This window comes from Neopelma chrysocephalum, unplaced genomic scaffold, assembly GCF_003984885.1.
Source record: "Neopelma chrysocephalum unplaced genomic scaffold, ASM398488v2 Primary Assembly neopelma1_286, whole genome shotgun sequence".
Taxonomy (NCBI): domain Eukaryota; kingdom Metazoa; phylum Chordata; class Aves; order Passeriformes; family Pipridae; genus Neopelma; species Neopelma chrysocephalum.
In genome coordinates, this window is record NW_020897948.1 from 2,299 (window position 1) to 23,770 (window position 21,472).

General features: G+C 44.2%; 1 protein-coding gene across 2 annotated transcripts; it reads left to right on the top strand.

Annotated features, from left to right (window-relative positions):
• Window positions 1-264: 264 nt before the first annotated feature.
• On the top strand, window positions 265-21,369 carry ERGIC3 (ERGIC and golgi 3). 2 transcript variants are annotated; one of them, XM_027704677.1, is made up of 14 exons: window positions 265-400; window positions 492-562; window positions 946-1,033; window positions 1,152-1,271; window positions 2,495-2,588; window positions 3,736-3,901; window positions 5,128-5,185; window positions 11,991-12,005; window positions 13,754-13,785; window positions 14,437-14,533; window positions 16,242-16,306; window positions 17,109-17,245; window positions 18,114-18,169; window positions 19,278-21,369. In XM_027704677.1, the coding sequence occupies exons 1-14, from the start codon at window positions 313-315 to the stop codon at window positions 19,355-19,357; spliced, it is 1,167 nt and encodes a 388-aa protein (XP_027560478.1). In that variant the 5' UTR covers window positions 265-312; the 3' UTR covers window positions 19,358-21,369. The 2 variants fall into 2 exon arrangements, with proteins under 2 accessions (XP_027560478.1, XP_027560479.1); XM_027704678.1 differs by lacking the exon at window positions 11,991-12,005.
• Window positions 21,370-21,472: the final 103 nt, after the last annotated feature.

The following is a 21,472-nucleotide window of genomic DNA, read 5'->3' on the forward strand; positions in this document are numbered from 1 at the left end:
AGCTGGGAGAGAGAATTAAGGGGGGAGGTTTGCTTTCCCTGTCCCCTTTCCTATCTTTTCTCTCTCTTCCTTTTCCCTTCTCTTTTTCCCTCCAAAGCACTCGGACTTTGCCGGGACGCTCTGCTTTCCGCGTTGTTACCGCGACAGCCGGCCGGGGGCACAGCTCTGCAAAGGGGCTCAGAGCCCAGCCGCAGCGCTCCGGGCCGGGATGGAGCGGCTGTCCCGGGCAGGCCGAGCCGCTCTCCGCCAGGGGCGGGCCCGCGGGCGAGCCCGGCCCCGGAAGGACCGTCCTGTTCCGGGCCGCGCGGCGTCATGGACTCGCTGTGGCGGCTGAAGCGCTTCGACGCCTTCCCCAAGACCCTGGAAGACTTTCGGGTCAAGACGTGCGGGGGAGCGCTGGGTGAGCGAGGGGCTGCGGGCGGCCGGGGGGCCCTGGCGGGCCGGCGGCGGGCGGGCGGCGGCGCTGACGGCGGTTCTCCTCTCCCCGGCAGTGACGGCTGTCAGCGGGCTCATCATGGTGCTGCTTTTCTTCTCGGAGCTGCAGTACTACCTCACCAAGGAGGTGAGTCCCGGCCCCGGGGCGGCCCAGGGGCGGCTTTGCCGGCGCAGGTTCGCGGCGTTCCCCTGGGGGTCGGGCTGCCTTCCCCGGCGAGGGGAGCGCTGGACTCGCCGCACCGCCTGCGAGCAGCCCACCGTGCCCGGCCAGGAAGGGGGAGCGAGCGCGGGACCCCCGGCCCCTCCACACGTTCAGACATCTCCCAGTTATTCTCTTTTTTAGCGCCACTGCAAGTGGCAAGCGCTGAGCTGCCGTGTGGGTGGCAGCAGCTCAGGTGTCTGGCAAATACCTTGTCTTTAAAATCAGCTGCTGGGCCAGAGCACTCGAGCGAAAGGGCCTTTTGATTTGCTTCGAGTGAAACGGAGCTCTGTTTTTTTCTTTGTTCCCAGGTTCATCCGGAATTGTACGTTGACAAATCAAGGGGAGATAAACTGAAGATCAATCTAGATGTTATTTTTCCACATATGCCTTGTGCTTGTGAGTCAGACTTGTGAAAACTGAGGATGATTTTCATCCTTGGCGAGGGCTTAAGAGGCTAGATGAGCCCATAACAAACGTGTGTTTATAGACCACTTTCCTTGCTCGTTGGTTTCAGATCTGAGCATCGATGCCATGGACGTAGCAGGAGAGCAGCAGCTGGATGTAGAGCACAATCTGTTTAAACAGCGTTTGGATAAAGCTGGCAATCGTGTGACACCAGAGGCAGAGAGACATGGTAAGATGCTGTTCTGCCTGTCCTGGATGGATGCTCTGGTAGCCTTCCCACTCTATGCCTGTTTTGAGATTCACAGGAACAAGTGACAGCTGTAGAGTTTTTAAATGCCACAAAGTCTTGAAGAGTTTGTAGCACACGAATCTATTAAACTACTTTTATACTCCCTACTTTTGCAAGGAAATCTTTGCTTGGTCCCTCTGAAATTATGACAAGGACCCATAGATGCATTTGAGGAATAAAGTGCTCAGTTAGTGGTCTTTTGTGACTAAAAATCAAGCAGCTGTTCTGACAATACTTGGCTTTGTTTGTATCTTTAAATCACAGTAGATGGACAGATGGTTCGAGGAAAGAGCCTCTTTCCAGGGAAGGCTCCAGTGACTTGACCCTTAGGCCTAAACTTGCATGTTATTAACTTTATATGTGTTAACGGATACCTGATAAATATATTTGAGTTGATTTATTGGTTACAGGCTGTAATAAGTGATTCTTGGCTTCGTAAACCTGTCCTGTACATTTTTTACGTGTTATGACTTGTCATTGTACTTCGATACGAACTAGAAATGATTCTGGCAAAGCATTGCAACCTCACAGTAATACTGTTCTGGCTTTTCCCTTCCAAAACGTGAGCTCCTTATTCCCTTTTCTGGGAGTCAGTGTGGTTCTACGTATCGGCATGACCAAATGTGTAGCTTTGTATCACTCAGCTTTAACGTTTCTGTTGTTGATATTGAAAGGCTAAACTAAGCCAAGAGCTGAACAGTTGGCAGTCTCCAGTTGTCATGGGAATAGTGGTGATAGTGGTCTTACTGCTGTGTTGCTTAGCAGCCCTCATGGGTTCTGATGCTGCAAATGTAATGCCTGGGGACAAAAACTGTTCAGTGTGTTGTGAAGCGGGTCCTGCATCAGTCATGATGTACTGATTGGGTCTACTTTAGACAATATTTTAGGAAAATCTTTATGCAAGTAATGTCTGATTGATGCTCCAGCAAGGCTTACAGATAGCCAGTTCTTTCCATGGAGGCTGTTCTTGAGATGACAAATGCTCCTTCTTGTTTTACTTCACACCTCAGCAGGCTCTGTACATACCATTTCAGGTGGGCTTTGGGTGCAGGATGTGCAGCTGCACATTGTGTGTGGAACAATCATTGTGTATAGAGCAGAAAAAGCGTACAAGACAGAGTTTCTAGACGTTCCTCATCACTCTGAATCCTCTTCTCTCTTAGAGCTGGGGAAAGAAGAAGAAAAAGTGTTTGATCCAAATTCTTTGGATGCTGATCGCTGCGAGAGCTGTTACGGGGCAGAGTCGGAGGACATTCGGTAACCTTTACACCTTTTTCCTATCTTCTTAGCACTTGAATTCATACATTCAGGTATGTTGCACGTGTATTTTTTTTCCAAATACCTGTGCAGGTCTGTGCAATGAAATCCTCCTCCTGGGCATGTGTTCGGAGAGTAAGGAGGGCTGTTGTGGTTTGGCTATACCTTTGAAAGCTGCACTCATGGTGGTTAAGAAGGTGCAGTTAGGTTGTCTGGATTGTCTACATGCCTGTTTAAGCAGCTTGTGCAAGAGATTGTATCTCAGCAGATGAGATATTTTCTGGGTTTATTTAGTGTCCAGAGGGGAGGTGTGTAAATGATTTCACTGTTACATGAGCTGTCTTGACATAAAACCTGGTTATGGCCTTGCCTTCTCACCTCTGCTGCTGGCCTTGCATCCTTACAGGAGCAAAGGTCAGATATCTATCACATGCACAAACAATGAGTGTCTTTTGGTGTTTCTCATTCCTCCTACCTGCAAATTCCTGTAAGAATGGATCCATGATAGTCCATATGTTCTGGACTAACTTTGGCTATTTTTGGCTTGTTAGTAACTTGGTTTGTCTCATCTGTCAAGTTGCATTCTTCCCCAGAGATGTTTCCATGTTGAGGGATTCAGAATTCCTGCCTTCAACTTATCTTTAGTCGAGCAAAACATGGAACCAAGGAAGAAACCTGTTTTTTTTTTCTGGTAACCAAGTTGTTATCCAGAGGTAGAAAAGCACAAAGAAAGTTTGCAATTAAACTTCCCTTTTGGCCCAATATCTTGGCCTAAAGACAGAGGAAAGGAGGAATAGAAACAGAGAGATGTTTTGTTCACATGAGGAAGCTCCAAACTGCTCATAGCTGTGGGACACTGATGTTGTTTGTGTGGCCGAGGGCTGCCTTGGCTGTGTAAATGGGCAGGCAGAGCCCTCTTAAGACTCCAGTCCTGCATTCAAAGAGCTTGAACCCTCACCTCAAAATCTCAAAAGGTGCATCAAAAGCTCGAGCTCCTTCGGGAGCATTAAGCGACCTTTCAGTGTCCAGTCCCCAGCGTTTGCTTTATTGCTTTGTTGAAGAAGGATCCACCAAGGACTCAAGTCCTGAGCTGGAGCATCTCTTGTTAGCGATAAAGATGGTAAGATGGTGCTTGTGCTTTTTGCAGGTGTTGTAATACTTGTGATGATGTCAGAGAAGCATACAGGCGGCGAGGCTGGGCCTTCAAGAACCCGGATAGCATAGAGCAGTGCAAGAGGGAAGGGTTTAGCCAGAAAATGCAAGAGCAGAAGAATGAGGGCTGCCAAGTGTATGGTTTCCTAGAGGTCAACAAGGTGAGAGAGAGCTTTTGCTATGAACCTGCTGCATGATGGTGAAGACTATGAAAAGGCAGAGTTGGGACATTCCTCTCCTTTTCCAGGTTTAAATCTGTCAGAGAATAACCTCTGGGATCAGCAAGGTCCCTGTACCTGTCATGGGGTTCAGGAGGGGAGTCAGGAAAAGCGGTGGGAAGCTAATTCTGGTTTGTGTTCTGTGGGCTGGTAGGAAACATGGCAGCTGGAGAGGTTTATCTTTTTCTCCCACCTGGGTACTGAGTCTTTTTGCTGAGATTTCTGGAGGAGGAGAGGCAGCTTCTTTGAGCTTGAATTGTCCCAACTACCTTTCTAGTCTTAAATCAGATGCTGGCGATAGCAGGAACCAACAACTTGCCCACAGAGGTCCTGGAGAGTAAAGTGTTATCTTCTTTAGAAAAAGAGTGGAAGCAAAGCTATTGGAGTTGGTTGTCAAAGCTGAAAATGCTGAGAGGTGGTTTTTGCAAGTGATCTCTGAAAATGCACAAGATGCACCAGGTGACCACCCTCCCGTTTGGCAGGTTACCCAAACCAGAACACACAGGTTACATACCCAAGTGCCTTCTGGAAGTCAAACCTAGGCTATTTTTTTGTTTGTTGTATTTCAAACTCTTTTTTTTGCATGTATATGATTGCTAATAAGTGTCAGGGAGCATTGGTACCTAATATCCACATCCCTTTTAAAGTCCAGGATTAAATTTTAACAGCTTATCTTTTGGGGTTTTTTGTTTGGTTTTTTTTGTTTGGGATTTATTTTTTTTTTATGGGAGGTTTAGTGCTTTATTTTTGCATGCAGCTTATTTTCATGGGTGTATACATTGGATCACTGTTGATTATTATGTTAAGTGTTTTCTTACCCTGCTCACTCTCAGTTACTTTTTCCACTCCTTTTCTTTGATACTGCTTTGTATTTCCTGCTGCACCAGTCCATTCCCTCCTACTGGGAGTTAACTCCTCCTTCTCCCCATTTTTATGTCCACTGAATAATCTGCATAGAACAGCAGTTATCCACATCAGTATGTAATTATGGCTTTCAGTGTCACTGCCTGTGAGGAACAGGGGAAATTCATACCTCTATTTAATAATGTCTGCTGACACTGTCACCTATGAAAATTAGTTGTTTGGTGTCTTAAAAATCCAAACACCAGTACAATGACTTTACTTACATAGACTTGGACCATTTAATGAAAGGTTACTCTCTCCTGCAGGTAGCTGGAAATTTCCACTTTGCACCAGGAAAAAGTTTCCAACAGTCTCATGTGCATGGTAAAGTATTTTCTTTTCCAGCTTATTGTGACCTTTTGCTTTCAAGTGTGTCTGATCATTTTCTTTTCATATCTTCGCATTGCTGTACGTAGTAACAACACCACTGCTTCAGTGGGGAGGATGGTGAAGTTTTGTTACAAAGGTTTAGAACTATCATGGACAAACAGAAAAGTGGTTTCTAGAGATGCTGCCACATGGGCATGGAAGAACTTGGGAGGGAATGTTTCTGGGCAGTCTCTCAGTTCTGCAAAACTTTGCTGCTCTGCAGTAAAACAGCCTCAAGTGAGGTGTTCAGTCCAGGACCTGAGTACCAGTACCTCTGGAAGGGGTATTTTCTGCCATTTAGGACTCTCAGAGTAAAATTTAAGTTGTGAAGGACTTCCTCAGAGATATATAGAGAGATATATATATATATAAATACACAGTGGCCAGAGCAATAGAGGTTGTTTATAGAATCATGGAATGGTTTGAGTTGGAAGGGACCTTTAAAGGCCAGCTAGTCCAACCCCCCTGTAATGGGCAGGGACACCTTCCACTAGACCAGGTTGCTCAGAGCCCCTTCCAGCCTGGCCTTGAATCCCTTCCAGGAACTGGGCATCCACCACCTCTCTGGGCAACCTGTGCCAGGGCCTCATCACCTTTGGCACATACAATTACCTCCTTATATCTAGTTTGAGTCTACACTTTTTTAGTTTAAAACCATTGCCCCTTGTCCTATCACAACAGGCCCTGATAAAAAGTCTGTCTCCATCTTTCTTGTAAGGCCCCTTTAGGCACTGGAAGGGGCTCTCAGGTCTCCCTGGAGCTCCTCTTCTCCAGGTGAACACTCCCAGCTCTCCCAGCCTGGCTCCAGAGCAGAGGGGCTCCAGCCTCATCTCACTCCAGCAGGTCCACATTTTTCCTGTACTGGGGACCCCACAGCTGGAGGCAGCACTGCAGGTGAGGTCTCACCTGAGTGGAATAGAGCGGGAGAATCCGCCCCCTCCCCTGCTGCCCACGCTGCTGGGGATGAGCCCAGGGTGCAGGTGTTTTCTGGACTGCACATGGCTGGGCTGTGTTGAGCTTCTTGTCCACCAACACCCTCAACTCCATCTCCCCATGGCTGGTTTTGACTTGTTCATCCACCAGCCTGTATTGATAGCAGGGATTGCCCCAGCCCAGGTGCAGCACCAGCACTTGGTCACGTTAAACCTCATGAGGCTCATGAGGCCCCACTTCTCAAGCTTGTACAGGTCTCTCTGGATAGCATCTCACCCCTCAAGCATGTCAGCCTCACTCATCAGCTTGGTATCATCTGCAGCCTGGCTGAGGGTGCACTCAATCCCACTGTCAGTGCCATTGATGAGGATATTAAACATTACTGTTCCCAGCGTGGATCCCTGAGGAACGGACTTGCCACTGATCTTCATCTGGACATTGAGCCATGGACCACTAACTACCCTTTGGATGTGACCATCCACTGAACCCATCAAATCCATCTTTTCCCTTGATCAAGGTTTTGAAGCTTGAAATTTCACAAAGGTTTCACAAAGAACTGTAATGTGTCAGCCTGAGTTTCTTCCCTTCTGTCACTCACTCCAGTTTAACCTGTACCACTGAGGTGAAGGTTAGGTGAGAATGCAATGTCAGCAACTGGTGTATTTGGAGAAGAACAAACAAACTTTTGAGCACAGTTTCTACAGATGAAGAAGCAATTTTGTGCAAACAACAACAGTGAAAAAAGCCTGGTTTTCCCCAAAGTATTGATTGTTCTTAAAAAAATATTTCATTTATTGTGGCAAAATTTGCTTTGTGTGCTTAAACTAGCATGGCAACAGCAACCTTACTACAGCCAGGATTGACACTGTCACAGCATGTATCCAAGTTAAGGAGAAGTATCTCTGCATTGCATCTGCTCTCTGTGGCAGGCAGGAATGCAGACTGGCTGCCTGAAAGCAAGTACTTTGTGTACAGAGAGGAGGAGATGAGGTCAGGAAAGCTCTCTAATTCCATATCCCCCAGAAGTCTTACACAGCTGAATTGAAAATTTAGTGGGAAAATATAGGTAAAACCCAAAAGGGCTGTATAGTTACTGCCAACCTGCAAAACACATCCACTCGTTTCCTTGTTCCCACTGGCCTCTTCCTCTCTGGGAAAAGAGTGTGTGGTCACTGCATGCTCTCTCCCTGCCTCTCAGGGTGTCCTAGACCTTCCCTGTGCCAGGCTCAGGTCATGTCTTTCCCTAGCAGGAAAGTCACAGCTTATGCAGATGGTCCTTTGTGGAAGCCATTCAACCTCTGAGCTTCCTTGCAGGATTTCTCAACCTCTTTCAGTTCAGCTCTGTCTGCAGGTGCCAGACTGCACCCAGAATTCAGGTCCAGGCTAAGCATGATGTAGGCAGTGGCCTAATGATTTTCTTCTTTTGTTCTCTCTTGCTTTCCTAGTTACTTGTAACATGTGATTTCGCTTTTTACACAGCCTTTTCCTTGTCAGTGTTTTCATGGTACTAACCAAAACACAAGGAATTTTCCCTGAAATTGTAAGGGAAATGGGCAGCTGAGAGCTTGGTCATTGTGTTGTACATACTTCAGTATAACCTTTCTTCACAATCCTTTGGGTTTTTCCCCCTTTAATTACATATAAAGAATTTGACTAATATTAGAGGACAGAGATGTGTGAGATATTTCCAGAACTCACATGAAAAGATCTCATTTGGATTGTTGTTCCACACGAAAACTTACATGTATGTGATGTTTCATCCCTTCACTAAGGTCTCCTTTAATGCTCAGTCCTGTTAATACACTTGACAGAATGTCACACAGTTGAATGTCTAAGAGAGGTCTGAATATTCCAAACTATTACTGTCAAAAATCACATTAGCAATACACTAAAAATAATAATTTTACTGGGCCTGTTTGGTGCAGAACTGTAATGACTGACGGTAGTTTTGCTCCCTCCTTCCCCAGTGATGTGAATCAGTAGAGAAGATGGGGGTGAAGGAAACTGTGGAAAGTTCAGTCCATTGCACCACTCTCCTTGCCTCCCACTGGAGTATCTGTACCACGTTTGTACAGCTGATGGTTGGACCTGAGTCCACAGTTTTATTTTCTGGTGCTTTTCAAACACTGAAGCTTGCACACCAGCTTTTCAGTTTCTTGCACTGTTCCTGCCCCCTTCTCCTGAGGTTTCCTGTTGTTTCATAGATCTGCAGCCAGAGAATGGGCAGAGGCACTGCTGTGACAGTGCCAAGGCTCCTATTCAGCAGCACTTTGTAGATCTGACTCCAAATGTGACCCTGATCTGAGGTTCTGAACTCGTGTGCTTGGTGTTAACATCTTCAAACTTCTCTCCTGGGGAAAAGCAAGTTGAAATGGCTTTTTTTTTCAGAGAGTAAAATAAGAAGTAAGAGAAGACACAGGGCTGACACACATGCAGACCAGAACCAGCACTGTATAAGGTGCAATTTTATTTCTGTTTAGTTATTTATCTTCAGTTATGTGTAGCACAATCTTTATACTTTTTTATTTGCATAAGGAGGTGCTGTGTTCTCAGCTCTCCATTGGAGGCTGATCACTTTACTACTAGAAATATTTCTGCAACATAGGCTTTGTTCATATTTTCTTTTTTTTTAACTGCTACTAGATGTTTTAGTGTGTATTACTACTAATTCCTCATCTCAGGTCATCAGAATTGTCCTCTCTAGGATGATTCCCACAGCTGATCTTATGCCTTTGTGCCATCTGTAATGGTTAATTAACTTATAGCTAGTGCATAAATATAATACTTGCACTTCTTGGACAGATGCTCCATCTCTGTGCTTCACATGCTGTGTTCCCAGAGCATCCGAGCTGAAGCTTTGGAAATGTGTTGCTTTTGAAGCAAGCAGTGAGGCTGATTTTCATCCCAAGTGAGTGGAAGCTTTGCACACTGGTTGCTTTAGGCCTGCACTGTGATGCTACATCACCAGTGTCAGAGAAGAGCCCCAGCTGCTGCATGTCACACTGGCTGCAAATGATCTTGTCCTGTTCCTCAGCTCATCTGTGGTCCAGTTGCACTGAGAATCCCAGGTCATTAGGAGGAGGATTGAAGGAGATTGTGAGGAGGACTGGAGCACTTCCAATCAGATTTTTTGGCAATGAAACTAGTAGTTCTGGCTCTCCTGCACTCTCCTGCTTATTCATTTGGTTCTAGCTGAGGTTGGAGTTGCTTCACTTTTGTCTGTTTAGGCTTTGAATCCTAACCTGAGATTTTAGGTGAGGATTGAGAGAGATGAGATTTGGTTCGTGCATCTGCTACATGTTTTGGTGAAGTTCTGCCTTTCACTTGTGCCTCTGTAAGGACAGTCTCTAGCACCAGCTGTGCCTCTTTGTGACTGGATATCAGAGCTGTTTTCTTTGCAGCAGCTCCTACCTTCTCTCTTCTCTTCCTGTCTCAGAGGAAAGAGGAGTGACTGGGAGCTGTTGAAGCTCTGAGGTGTGTGGTCCAGGGCCTGCTGCTGTGTCTGTCCATACCTGTCTCCTGCTTCATCTGCAGTGCTGGGCAGCGAGTTTCCTGCATACAGAAGAGTCCTTACTGGTGGGTTCCTCAGGAGACAGATGATATTCATATCAATTCCTTCCTCTTTGCCCTATTTCTTCTGGTCAAGGGGAAGCTGAGGTTTCTCAGTTCTTCCTTGAGGTTATCTTTGGACCATTCTGTTGCTGAGGTTCTAAAAAGCACTGTTTTTTAGAAAAGATATTGACCATCATGCTTTTTTGACAGTGGTTCATGATTACTTAAAATGTCTCATGAGAGTCCTTCAATTCCTTAGAAAAGAAGCTGGTGTTGATGACAACATTCAGGACATTCTCTGTCCTGAAGACACTCTCTCAATGACTGTGACAATTTCTGTGGGTGAAGCAGTCTGTATGTGGTCCAGATTTTGTGGTTTTCTTACACCCTACGTGGTCAACTGTAGGAACAAAGCTGTTTTTGACATTACCATTTGTTTTCCTCCTCATTTGTGGTGATGATTGTGGAAGGAAAAATGCAGGTAAACTGCCCTTTGAGATGATGATGGTCTTGGAAAAGGAGCTGCCTATTTGGAGCCACCAAGCTTTGCTTTAGAAAGGTGTGGAGCTTTGTTAGCTCTCTAAGAGCACAAAGCCACTGGTCAGTTGTACATCTTCATTGGTGTTCTGCTTATGTAGAGAGGGTTTATTTCCTTCTCTGCTAGGGATTGACAGCCAGAACATATTTGAAGGCATCCTTGGGTGACCCCTAATAGCCTCTCTTATTTTGCATACTTTTAAATGTTTCAGTTGCTGAATTGCAAAAGGATACCAAGTCTTTGACTGCAGACTGGTTGTTATTTTTCAAGTCCCTTGGCATCTTCTCAATGTCAACCAAGAGCAAGTGACACTAACTGTTTTTTTCTGCAGAGACTGCAGCCTCCCTCCCTATTGGTTTCCTGTAGCCCTACTAGTTGTGGGCCTGTTACTATTGCACAGACCTCTACAGATACCAGTTCCTTATCTGAGCCAGTCTGCCCATCAACATTCTTGAAAAAAAAATGGTGTGGGACTCAATCTCCATCAGTCAAGGACACCAGTTCAGTGTGGAGGAAATCTGAATCCTCTGTTGATCACCTGTGCAGTATCCCTTCCATAGAAGGAGCATGTGTGAGCTCATTCTAACTTCTGTCCCAAAGCAGTGTCTGCTGGGGAACTGTTTTTATCCCTGCATTGAATACAGGAGGCTGAGAGTCTTGCTTCATCCTCAGCATTGCTAAGGACCTTTTGTGCTGGTGAACTCTTTTCAGAGTTTGGTTGTCTTGGTGCTGAAGGACATGAGGTCTCACCCATTTCTGGTGGACAAACTGTTGTCAAGTTTATATGAAATCTGTTTTGGAGACCACAGATGTGACATTTTCATTTGTCACTGCACTGTCATCCGTTGGAGCTGAACTTGTTGGGAGTGCCTGACATTTGTCAAGCAGCCCTCTGGAGCAGCCATACCTTCTCCACAGCAAACCCCATGCTATTGTAGAAGCATCACCAGAGATCTAAGATGTGACAGAGGGGATCAGAATTGCTCTGTGAAGGATTTGGAGGCCCATAAGTCTGTAAGACCCTGTAAGTCTATGACAGTTACGGATTAGTGTTGAATATATGCATTGCACAGCGTTGAATATACATGAACAGGCTTTTGAAATTAGAAAAAAAGGAGTTTACTTGACCTGCTTTGAGATGTAATGTCCAAACATACATTTCCCCTGCCCCCCATCCTCCCTGGTATTCACCTTTGTTGGGATCATGCAACAGAATGAACAAAACCAGCCTCATGGTTTGTTACCTTCTCTGTGCATCAGCTGGGATGAAAGTAGCACAGGACTGATTAAGAATAAAACCTTGTTACCCAGCTTTGAATGTTAATATGTTGTGAATGTAAACCTTGAGTGCATTTCTGGATAGCTTTGTTTGCTCCTAAAATGACCTTTATGTTACCTTATGACTGAAAAAGAATCTAAATATAACCAGCATTGTTGTCTGGCATGCTGCTTTAGAGCTCATTTAACATATATGCACATCCCACAGTGTTTTTCCTTTTGGTGATTAATTCCTGCATTTTGGGTTCTCTGTTACTCTTTAGATGATTGCTTGACCATATAGAGTCCATTAGCTAGCTAGGGAATCATTTTATATGGCCTAGAAAGTACACTAGCAAAGATGTTACTCTTCTCCTTTGTGGTATGAGTGTGAAATGCTACTCTACCTGAATCTCTGTATCTTTTGTTATAAGGACCTGAACATTTCTCTTTTCTCTCCTACTCTGCTTGTTTTTGCAGTGCACGCTGTTGAGAGTAAGTGTTGCTGTATCCTTTTTTTCCTCCAAAAAACTTTACTACAGAGCTAACATTTCTGTTATTTCCCGTGCCCAAAAATCTTTGGGAGAAGCTGTTGATCTAGGCTGGGATTTGAGAAGATTTCCTGGAAGCTAAAAGGAGAGCCATCCCAGTTCATTCTTCTGTGGTAAATGAGATGGAAAAGGTTGAGAATCCTTGCCTTAAATTGTTTTAATATCTCAGTGTTGGAGTTAAAGTGTTGGCAAATGTTTAGCTGCACTGTGCAGCTGAGGTGTTGGAGACGCTGACACGTTGGAGAGACTTCTGCCTTTTCAAGTCAGATGAGAGAATTATTTAATCTCATTTGTACAACAGGCTAGAGAATTTCTACTGAGAATTCCTGCACTGAGCCTGCTAATCTCTGGATAGTCCATGGGAAGTTTTCCCAGGGTTTGTAAGCCATTGGATTTTTCTGAGGGTAATCAAGGTGGCTGCAGCTTGAGATGTGGTGTTTTTAGTCAGTAACATCTGGCAGAGGGCTCAGACTCTCAGCTTTGCTCGCTCCTTCCCTGAGCTGCAACATTTGCTGTGTTGTTCCCTGCCTCAGTCCCCTCTTCACGATGCATCCTTTTGCCATGCACAATATTCCTGTCACTGTGCTCCTGTAAGATACTTTCCTCCATGAAATTCAATGAAATTCATCCCCAATTTGGAAATTGGTGTCCTAGCTCACCTTGGAGCAATATGTTTGGGTGACTGTCTTTGGTTCCTTGGAGTCTTCACATGTCTGTTGGCAGAGTCCTGAATGGCCATAAGTGCTGTTAATCCCCTTTCAGGGGTTCAGGACTGAATTTCACAGCCTAAGGAGGCCTTGTGGTTGTTCAGGTCAGAAGTGCAAGATGGGGAGAATTCTTCAGATAGCAGTTGTTAAAACTGTGTTACTAAAACAGTGAAGAAATCTTGGTTCTATAAACAGAGTTCTTGGCAAACTTAGGATGTTTTACAGGTCTCTTTATTTTGCCTAACTGGGCTAGTAGCTGTGGTTAGGGAAATGAAGAATTGTGTTTGTTTCTTCAGAAATAACAGTCTCTGGTCCTTGGTGACTGTCTCTTAAAGATCTTCTGTTTCCTCCTCCCGTTTCTTCTCTAAGCAGGCTAAATATCCTGTTGGTTTATGTTAAATGAACTATGACTAGCTAAACATTTACCTGCAACCTAGAGTGTGTACACCTGTGCTTAGCATAATCCTCAGTGATCAAAGATAAATAAACCTGTGGTCTGGTGGAAGACTGTTTTAGAAACTCAATGTATAAATCGCTTTATTGCAGAGTTGTAAATCACTTGTTGGAGAGGAGTTTTTAAAAAACTACTTAATTGGTGGCTTACCTGTGGAAGGCATAGCAGAGCCCTGTGGGGACAGGTTTTTTGGATAGCCATAACTGTTAATATGGGTCACACACAGTGTAAATCTAGTGTAGCAGGTTAGTTGAGTTTGGTCCTTCCCAAGTGCTGCCCTGCATTTTCTCTGGTACTGTGCTATTCCTGTAAGTTTTGCCATTCTCACTAGTCCTCAGCTCCACTTCATGTGCCAAGGCATGTGACTCCCCAGGCAGTGAAGTTGATCAACACCATGATCCTGCAGATCCCAGGCAGCTTTCTTGCCATTTTAGATCGTGATGGAAATGAGGTATACAGCTGTAATGTGGTTGACAGATATGCTTGTTATGACAATTTGAACTATATTGTTAAACTATTTTTCTGTTGCAGTTCATGATCTGCAGAGCTTTGGACTCGATAATGTAAGTGGTCCCAAGGTAGTGTTCTAGTTCTCTTAGTCTGTTTTCCTTCTGGATTTCCCTCCTGTTGCCACACTGACATCCTCGTGTAGTGATTTGATCGTGGCAGATTTGGCTTTATGGATCTGAGCAAAACCTGGCACCTGCTTTCACAGAGGGCTCTGAAATATGTTCTGGAACATCTGCATGCTGCTTGGCAAGCCTGTTCCCCTCTTCCTGAGCCTGCCTTGCTCCTTAGTCTATGCTTCCCAGTTTTCTAAGGCTGCCATTTTCACAACTGCTTCTGGATCTGTTGGAGTTTACCTTGTGCTGGGAGAAAAGCAGATTATGCTCATATCTATGCCACTGAGGCAGCTGACAGCATGGTGCTCCTGTGGCAGGGAGAGGAGTGGGTGGGAGAGCCTGCTCTGTGCATGGGAGGGAAGGGCACGGGGATCTGGGGACTACCAGCAGGATAAGGAGAAATCCCACATCTTGAAATCTCCTGTGAATTAAAAAGAAGACCAAGTGTTTTACTGTCAGGATGCACAGAGGAGGACCTGTCTCTGTTCTAGAGCCACGCTCAGAAAAATATACAAACCATGAACTTTAGTCCCCTTACCTTGCCCCCCGTGTGCTGTGCAGTTGTTTGAGTTGTGAGCATTTGTGTTTCAGATCAATATGACACACTATATCAAACACCTCTCGTTTGGAAGGGATTATCCAGGCATTGTGAACCCTCTGGATGGGACAGCCGTCACTGCACAGCAAGGTAAAAGCAGGCTGAGAGAAATCCCTTTTTAAGTGTGTATATTAATAAGCTTTAGAAGACAACAGGAGAAAAGTTCCCAGTTTTAACAAGAACCCTGACAGTGTTCTGTGGACTCCTCCACCTTGTGCTCTTTCTGGAGCAGCTGTCTCCATTCATGTGGAACAAATCTGCCAGCATGTTTTCATTCTGTGACCTTTCTGAAAGATCTCTCTGTTCAGTGTTCATGGATGCACAGCAGGGACAGCACATCATTATTAAAGGCCTACTCAGGTATAGTTCAAGGAGAGCCCTGTCTGACTACTACGTGCAGTAGGAGAGAACCAGAAGATTCAGGGCAGAGAAAATAGGCCTAATTAGTAGTTGCTGGAGAGCTGTGGTGTCTGCCTGACCTTGGCACACTCAACAGTAAGAGCTGAAGGAGCTGCAGTGAAGTTGAAATATTGCTGATCTTTTCTAGATAGCTCCAGATTTGCTGGCTTGACAATGAAAGGGAATTCTCTCCTCATGCTGCTGCTGTGCATGAGTTTATTTCCACAAGACTGCTTGTGTGCATTTTCTATGAAAGATCCTCACCTCACTTTACATGCCACTGCAGAGTTATTTTTTTTAGATCCACTGAAGTCTGCAGAGTTTGTTTTTTCAGGCACTTGGTGCTGTATGTAATAAAACTTGGAGAAAAAAACTTTGAAGTGCTGGGGGGATTGTTAATCCTACTTGAATCCTTTAAATTCTTCCTTTAATTCTTTTAAATTTTCCACCATGGATTTTGATTCTTGTACCCAAATCAGAGAATGGTGCCTAAAAGAAAGTACAGAAAAATTACAAGTGTCATACTGCTCAGTATGTTCATGTATACTGCATGTATACTGCTCAGTATGCTGTAGTTAGTCTGTGGAGTACCAAATTCCCTGAGAGGGGGCCTGTAGCTGGCTGGTAGAACTCTGTAAGCTCAAGCTTTTCATCCTGAGCCTTAGAGAACCAGTTGGCAAATTCTTGAAGAATTAGGACTGAAGACATGCTCCAGTAAAGAAGTGGGAGAAATAGATAACAGGTCAAATTTATGTGTATTGCAGCTAAAGATATTATATGTGAGAATTACTTCTGTTATAGAAATGGATGAATAATCTTCCCCTCCAGGGAATTTCATAGAAAATAGGTTTTCAAAGCAACTCCTGCATTCCATTATCCTTAAGAGAACTTAAGGAACAGGCTGGTCTGAGGCAACAGACCTGAGAAAGGGTAGTCCTGTTTTTTTCTTCTCTGATCCAGATCTTCCTTTTCATCTCCTGTTACAATAAATCCCAAGCTTCTACAGGAGTAAACTGCAATGTTAGTTGGAGTTGATATAGGATACACATTTAGGGCTATGTTCTTAAAAACAAGACTTTTCATGTGCTAGAATAAGAATTTTCAATAAGTTTTACTAGTAAAACTGTAGCAAGATAATTGGTTTGCAGAAGGTTTTCCATTTAGTCAAGACCAAAATGCTGGTAGTTTTGGGTTTGGTTGGAAGAGGAACGAGATTCATTTTGGCAAAAGGAAAACTCATGTCAGACAGTTCTGTCCTGGAAATCCTCCTGCAGCTGTTGTGCAGAAAGATGTTCCCTGACAAGTTGAACCAAACCAGTTTGTGTCTACCTGACCTGTCAGTGAAGTTTTCCAGGTCATTGTGGGTATTAATTGTGTCTCTCTCTGTCTTTGCTTATAGCTTCCATGATGTTTCAGTATTTTGTCAAAGTGGTCCCCACTGTGTATAGGAAAGTAGATGGTGAAGTAAGTACCTTTTTTCCTGTGACTTTGGCAAGTGAAAGCCTTCACTTTCTCCTCATATTCTTGATGCTGCCTGTAACTGGATCCAGGTGTGTTGCCAGGTGGATACCAGGGACTGTGTTGTACATTCAGTACTTGGGACCCCCAAACGTGGAATTTGGTAAAGAAACTGGGATAGTATCTTTCTCAGCTGGGATCGTAGTTTGTGTCAGATAGCTTATTAGGGATATTAAAACATAATTTTGTTTTACAGAAACACAAGTTTTTTGCTGTAAGAATAGGACTGGTGTGAACAACGTGTAGAAGAATGGCAGGGCACAGAAGAATGCTGAGGGGTGATCTTCATTCATGTGAAGATGGGCAATCTGTGTCCTGTAGCCCTGGCACTTTCCTGCCTTTATGTGTTATTTCCTTTTGTCTCACTCTTGAATAACTACAGGTTTCTGCCGGCACTGCTGCCTCCTGTAGCATCCTTAGCTGGACTGCGTGCTGGGAGAGGATGACATGGACTTGGGGTTGAGAGGGACAGCTTATGCCATTACTTGCCAGCAGGGACCAAGTAGTCCAGCCTGGGGACTGATGCATCCCTCATACTTTGGGCTAGTTGGGGCTTTAACTGGTAGCCTGTAGTAAAAATAGACCCAATTGTGATAGAGCTCCTTCTGACTCCTTGTAACCGCTCTCAGGCCGCCCATGAGTGGGTGGGCAGGGCTGCACTGAGGTGCTTCACTGGCCTCATGGTTTAGTCACCTCTGCTGTTCCCTGTTAACAGAAAAATGCTGTGTTTGTTTCCTGTGTTTTGTAGGTGGTAAGGACCAACCAGTTCTCAGTCACACGACATGAGAAAATAGCCAACGGGCTGCTGGGGGACCAGGGTCTGCCTGGTGTGTTTGTGCTGTATGAACTGTCGCCCATGATGGTGAAGCTGACTGAGAAACACAGGTAAGGGACATTTCAGTCTAGTTCATTCACCCTTCGTTGATTTGGTCATTTTGCATAGCTTAAAACTTCATCCTCACTTAGACAGAAGAGTGCAAATGCCTGAAAGCCTTCCGAGCCCCTTCCCAGTCAGTGGGGAGGAAGAGGTGCTCCCTGAGGCCCTTCCTCTCCGTGTGAGCGTCCATAAGGGGTTGAGGGTTTTTCTGTTATTATGTGAAGCATTTTAATCCAGCATCAGGATGGAAAAGTAAACTGGTGCAGGGAGCAAAGTCTGATGTAATGGTTCTTGGTTCAGGCTAATTTTTAGTGGGAGGGCTAGATTTACAGAGCATACCCATCTTACCAGCACCTCCAGCAGCACCCATGCTGGTCCAACGGGTTCCTTACTCTGCATTTGCTGTAGCTTTTCTGCATCTTGCAGCCAGTGTGGAACCTCTTCCTTCTGTCTGGGTTAATCACTGGCGTGTAACCGCAGGGGAGTTGTAGCTCTCTGGTATTTGAGGTTCATAATGGGGGACAGACAATGTCTGTATCTTAAAATGTATTAACATGTAGTTAGGGATTTAGTTTTTGTGTTACAGCAGCCTGCTGTACATTCTGTCTGGGTAGGAATGGATAATGTCTTGGGGATTAAAAGTCCATCCTTTAGGTTTATAAATTCAGTACTTGCTCTTCATGCTACTCAGTGATGCTCAGTAAAAGTATCAGTGACAAACTCCGTTCTGTAGCCAATATTAATTCTTAAATCTATGAATTTTCAGCTATGAGTATTTAGATAATGCATACTTATGTGGTATGATGAACATTATGAATTAGTTTTTGTTAGTGAATTGTTCCTTACCTGAGCTCATGCTGATTGTTCAAATTATAGGTCCTTTACTCACTTTCTCACTGGAGTGTGTGCCATTGTGGGAGGCATATTTACAGGTATTGCACCTTTCAATCTTTTTTCTTTCTAAAGTGCAAACATTTGCTATCTTACTCTTTCTGAAGTCAGAATGGCTGGTAATAAATTCCTGTTTGATGAGGAGAGATGATTTCAGCCTTCAGGAGGGGATATAGCATGTTCTGCAGAGCCACAGGAGCAGCATCAGATTGTAATTAGCACTGCAGACTTACAAGATGCTGTAGATGATGTAGATCTATTATACTATTTCATTTCATTAGACCTGTCATAATATTTCATTTTGATGCTCTACAGAACATTTGTTCTCAAACAAAGCTAGTTTTCACACACTGTATGAAGGCATCTGTGCTGTTTTCTTGGCCAGCTTGGGTCTGTAAGCAGACAGTGGGATTCATGTGGAACCAAAGCCAGTAAAATCTGTGAACCCAGGTTGCCATGGGTTGTAATCATCCCAGAGGTTTCAAACTGTGCTCCCAGACACAGGAGCTCCAGCGAGTGCTCTGTAGGGACTGGACAGTGTCCTGTGAGGAGAGGCTGTTCCTGCAGAGCCATCTCAGTGTCTGCACTTCATTCTCAGTGCTGGCTTCTGGAGTAGCTAATCAGTATCTGCTCAGCTCCATGAGTGTGTGTCCTTGTGTAGGGCCAACTAATCACTTACTTATTCCTTGTATTGAGGTGTTGAATAAAAGAAAAAAGAACATGAAGCTTCATAAAAGCATTGAAAAAAAGGCTCCCTGTGTTCCCTCCAAGGCAGGAGCTCAGGGTTCCTGTCCTGTGAAATGGTGGATGCAGGATTGTCAGGGGTTTGTGGTGCAGTAGATCCATTCTGAGTTTTTTTCTGTGGTGCCAAACAAACATTGAATTAATAGGCTTCTTCAGGGCTGGGAAGATTTGGGGAAAATACTGCAGAGAGCACCAAAGGCAGTGGTTTGGTTTGCTTTGTGTCCTAGGTGGGTGTGCATTGCAGTTTCTGATAAAGAGCAGCCATCAAGGGTAGTATGTGACAGAATAGTTTACTTTCAAGATTACTGTGAAATGAGCAAGAAATGGGAGAGGTGTTTTCTTTCCTTGGGAGTTGTTCTCTCTTTGAGGCATGTCTGGCTTGATCCATTTGTTTTTTCCCTTTAGTTGCAGGTTTCATTGACTCCTTGATCTATCACTCAGCACGTGCCATCCAGAAGAAAATTGAACTTGGGAAGACAACATAAATAAGCAATGACCTCATCCCCCCCCCAAAAAAACTCTTAAGGAGAACTAAAAAGGCTTTTTTGAAACACAAGTGATCTTCTGAGTGCACAGGAGAAAAGGTTTGGAACTTCCTGATGGCACCAACCACTCTTGTATTACTGTCCCCTCATTCCTTGGCATTAATTTGTGGATGGAAGGCTTGAACCTCGCTGCTCTAAAGATGAGCCATTGTATCTGGCTGTACAGACCCTACTGTAAAACCCCTTTTGTGTCAGTCCATGTTCATCCGGTTCTGCCCCCGTTCCTGACAGAGATGCTGGAGTTGGTGCATTCTGTTTGCCTCCAGGAACAATGGACTTTATTGTTGGGAGACCTGTAATGGATTGAAGTTGCCATCAAACAAGCTTTCTAGCAACACCATCTGGGCTTTTTAATTTTTCTTACAAATGTTTCTGAGTGTGCTGCTGCTGTGTGCCAGACCTCTGTGAAAATGTGCTGAATCCCATCCCAGTCTGGGCTGTGTGGGGAGCCCAAGCACTTGGGATGTGCTTTCTGTACTAGGGGGCTCCCACTTGTTTTTCTTATGAAAGATGCAAGTTCATGTTTTAGGAAAAAAAAAGCATTTGGAATTTTAATGGATTTTTAAATTGGATTTTTTTTTTTCACTTCCTCTTGGTGTATATTTTGAAATGAAGTCCATCCTGTCTTTGTTTTGGTAAAGCATTTGGAGGAATAATTAAATTATTTGAACTAATCCTGGTACTGAATTGGAAATTAGAATTAACAGACACACCTGCATTGTGGCAAAGTAGGTAGAGATCGTGATGATGATGGGGCTTTTTTCTTTTAAATAATCTACACAAGTGAGTGAAGTGCTTGGTATGTGCAACTATATTGGGAGAAATTTGAAAATAATGAGGAAAAAATTTTGGGGGGTTCTTGCCTTATTTTGAGGTAAAACAGACTGCTTACACTTAAATCTCAGCTCTGGATTTGCTTTGGTATTGACTCTAATCTTGGTCCAAGCAATTGGTCCAGCAGTGCACATAGAGCATGACAGGCACAGGATCAGATACTGCAGAGAGAAAGCTGTTTTATAATTCATTTGAAAGTAGGTTTGGTTGGTTGGTTGGTTCTTTGAATTACTTGAACTTACCTATAAACCGGAGAGTATAAAAAACTGGTTTTGGCAACCAGGGAGAGAAGCAATTTGAGGTGTGTGTAAGGAGACTCATTAATCTCCAAGCTAGAATACTGAAAAAGAGGTTTGTTTTAAATGTAGTTTTTTTACAAGGATATTTAATGAATCCATTGGGTCAGGATCATACAGTACTACTGCAGTGTCTGTATGTTTGATCAGGAACAAAAAGTGAACTGAACAGCTTCAGTCACCAGAGCACTCAGCTTTGTAACTAAATTTGTAAGAATAGTCAGGAGGGGGGAAGGTGAATGGAAATAATGCAGCAGGAGTTTAACCCCCAGTGAAGCAGTTATCAGGTAGTGGCTTGTCCTTGATAAGAAAGCCAGTTACTTGTAAACTTTAGAAAAGCATTGGAGAGCATCGCCCAGGGCACTGCTGAGCACCTAGAGAAAATCAAGGGAAGGTGCAAGACTCAGAAAGGGAAACTGGGAAGAGTTGAGAAGAGAAATCAAAGATGCAGAAATGGAGATTCTACCTGGAGAGGCAGAAAATCAATGGCACTAATAGGTAAATAATACAGGCTTTTGATACCAGTTGGAAGGATGTGAGTACAAGAGTTCTGGTGATTTTGATAGACTGAAAGCCCAAGTGACTAATAGCTGTGGTAAAGCTGGATCAAGGATGTTTGTGATTGAAAGTGATAAAAGACATCCTGCTAACCCTGCTCTGGAGGAGAGAAACCTCCTTTAGGACACTCCCCAGGGTCTGCAGTCTTGTTCTGCAGGTGGGGCTGAAACTGTGCCCTTTTCAAAGTTGTAAGGGGTCAAAAAGTAAAGCAAATAACAGATAAAATGTTAAGATAACAGATAAAAGTAAAGCAGATGACAGATTCACATGTGTTTTCAGAGTTTATTCAACGTAAGATCACTTCGGCTGTGTTTGATTCCATTGTCTCTGTGAGCATGTTTGATTTTTTCCTTCTTCTTTGATACAA

Coding starts and splice junctions, on each gene's coding strand:
- ERGIC3 (XM_027704677.1), top strand. CDS start 313: ATGGACTCGCTGTGGCGGCTGAAGCGCTTCGACGCCTTCCCCAAGACC. Junction 3,902..5,127: donor GTTTCCTAGAGGTCAACAAG/GTGAGAGAGAGC, acceptor TCTCTCCTGCAG/GTAGCTGGAAATTTCCACTT. Junction 16,307..17,108: donor ATAGGAAAGTAGATGGTGAA/GTAAGTACCTTT, acceptor TGTGTTTTGTAG/GTGGTAAGGACCAACCAGTT.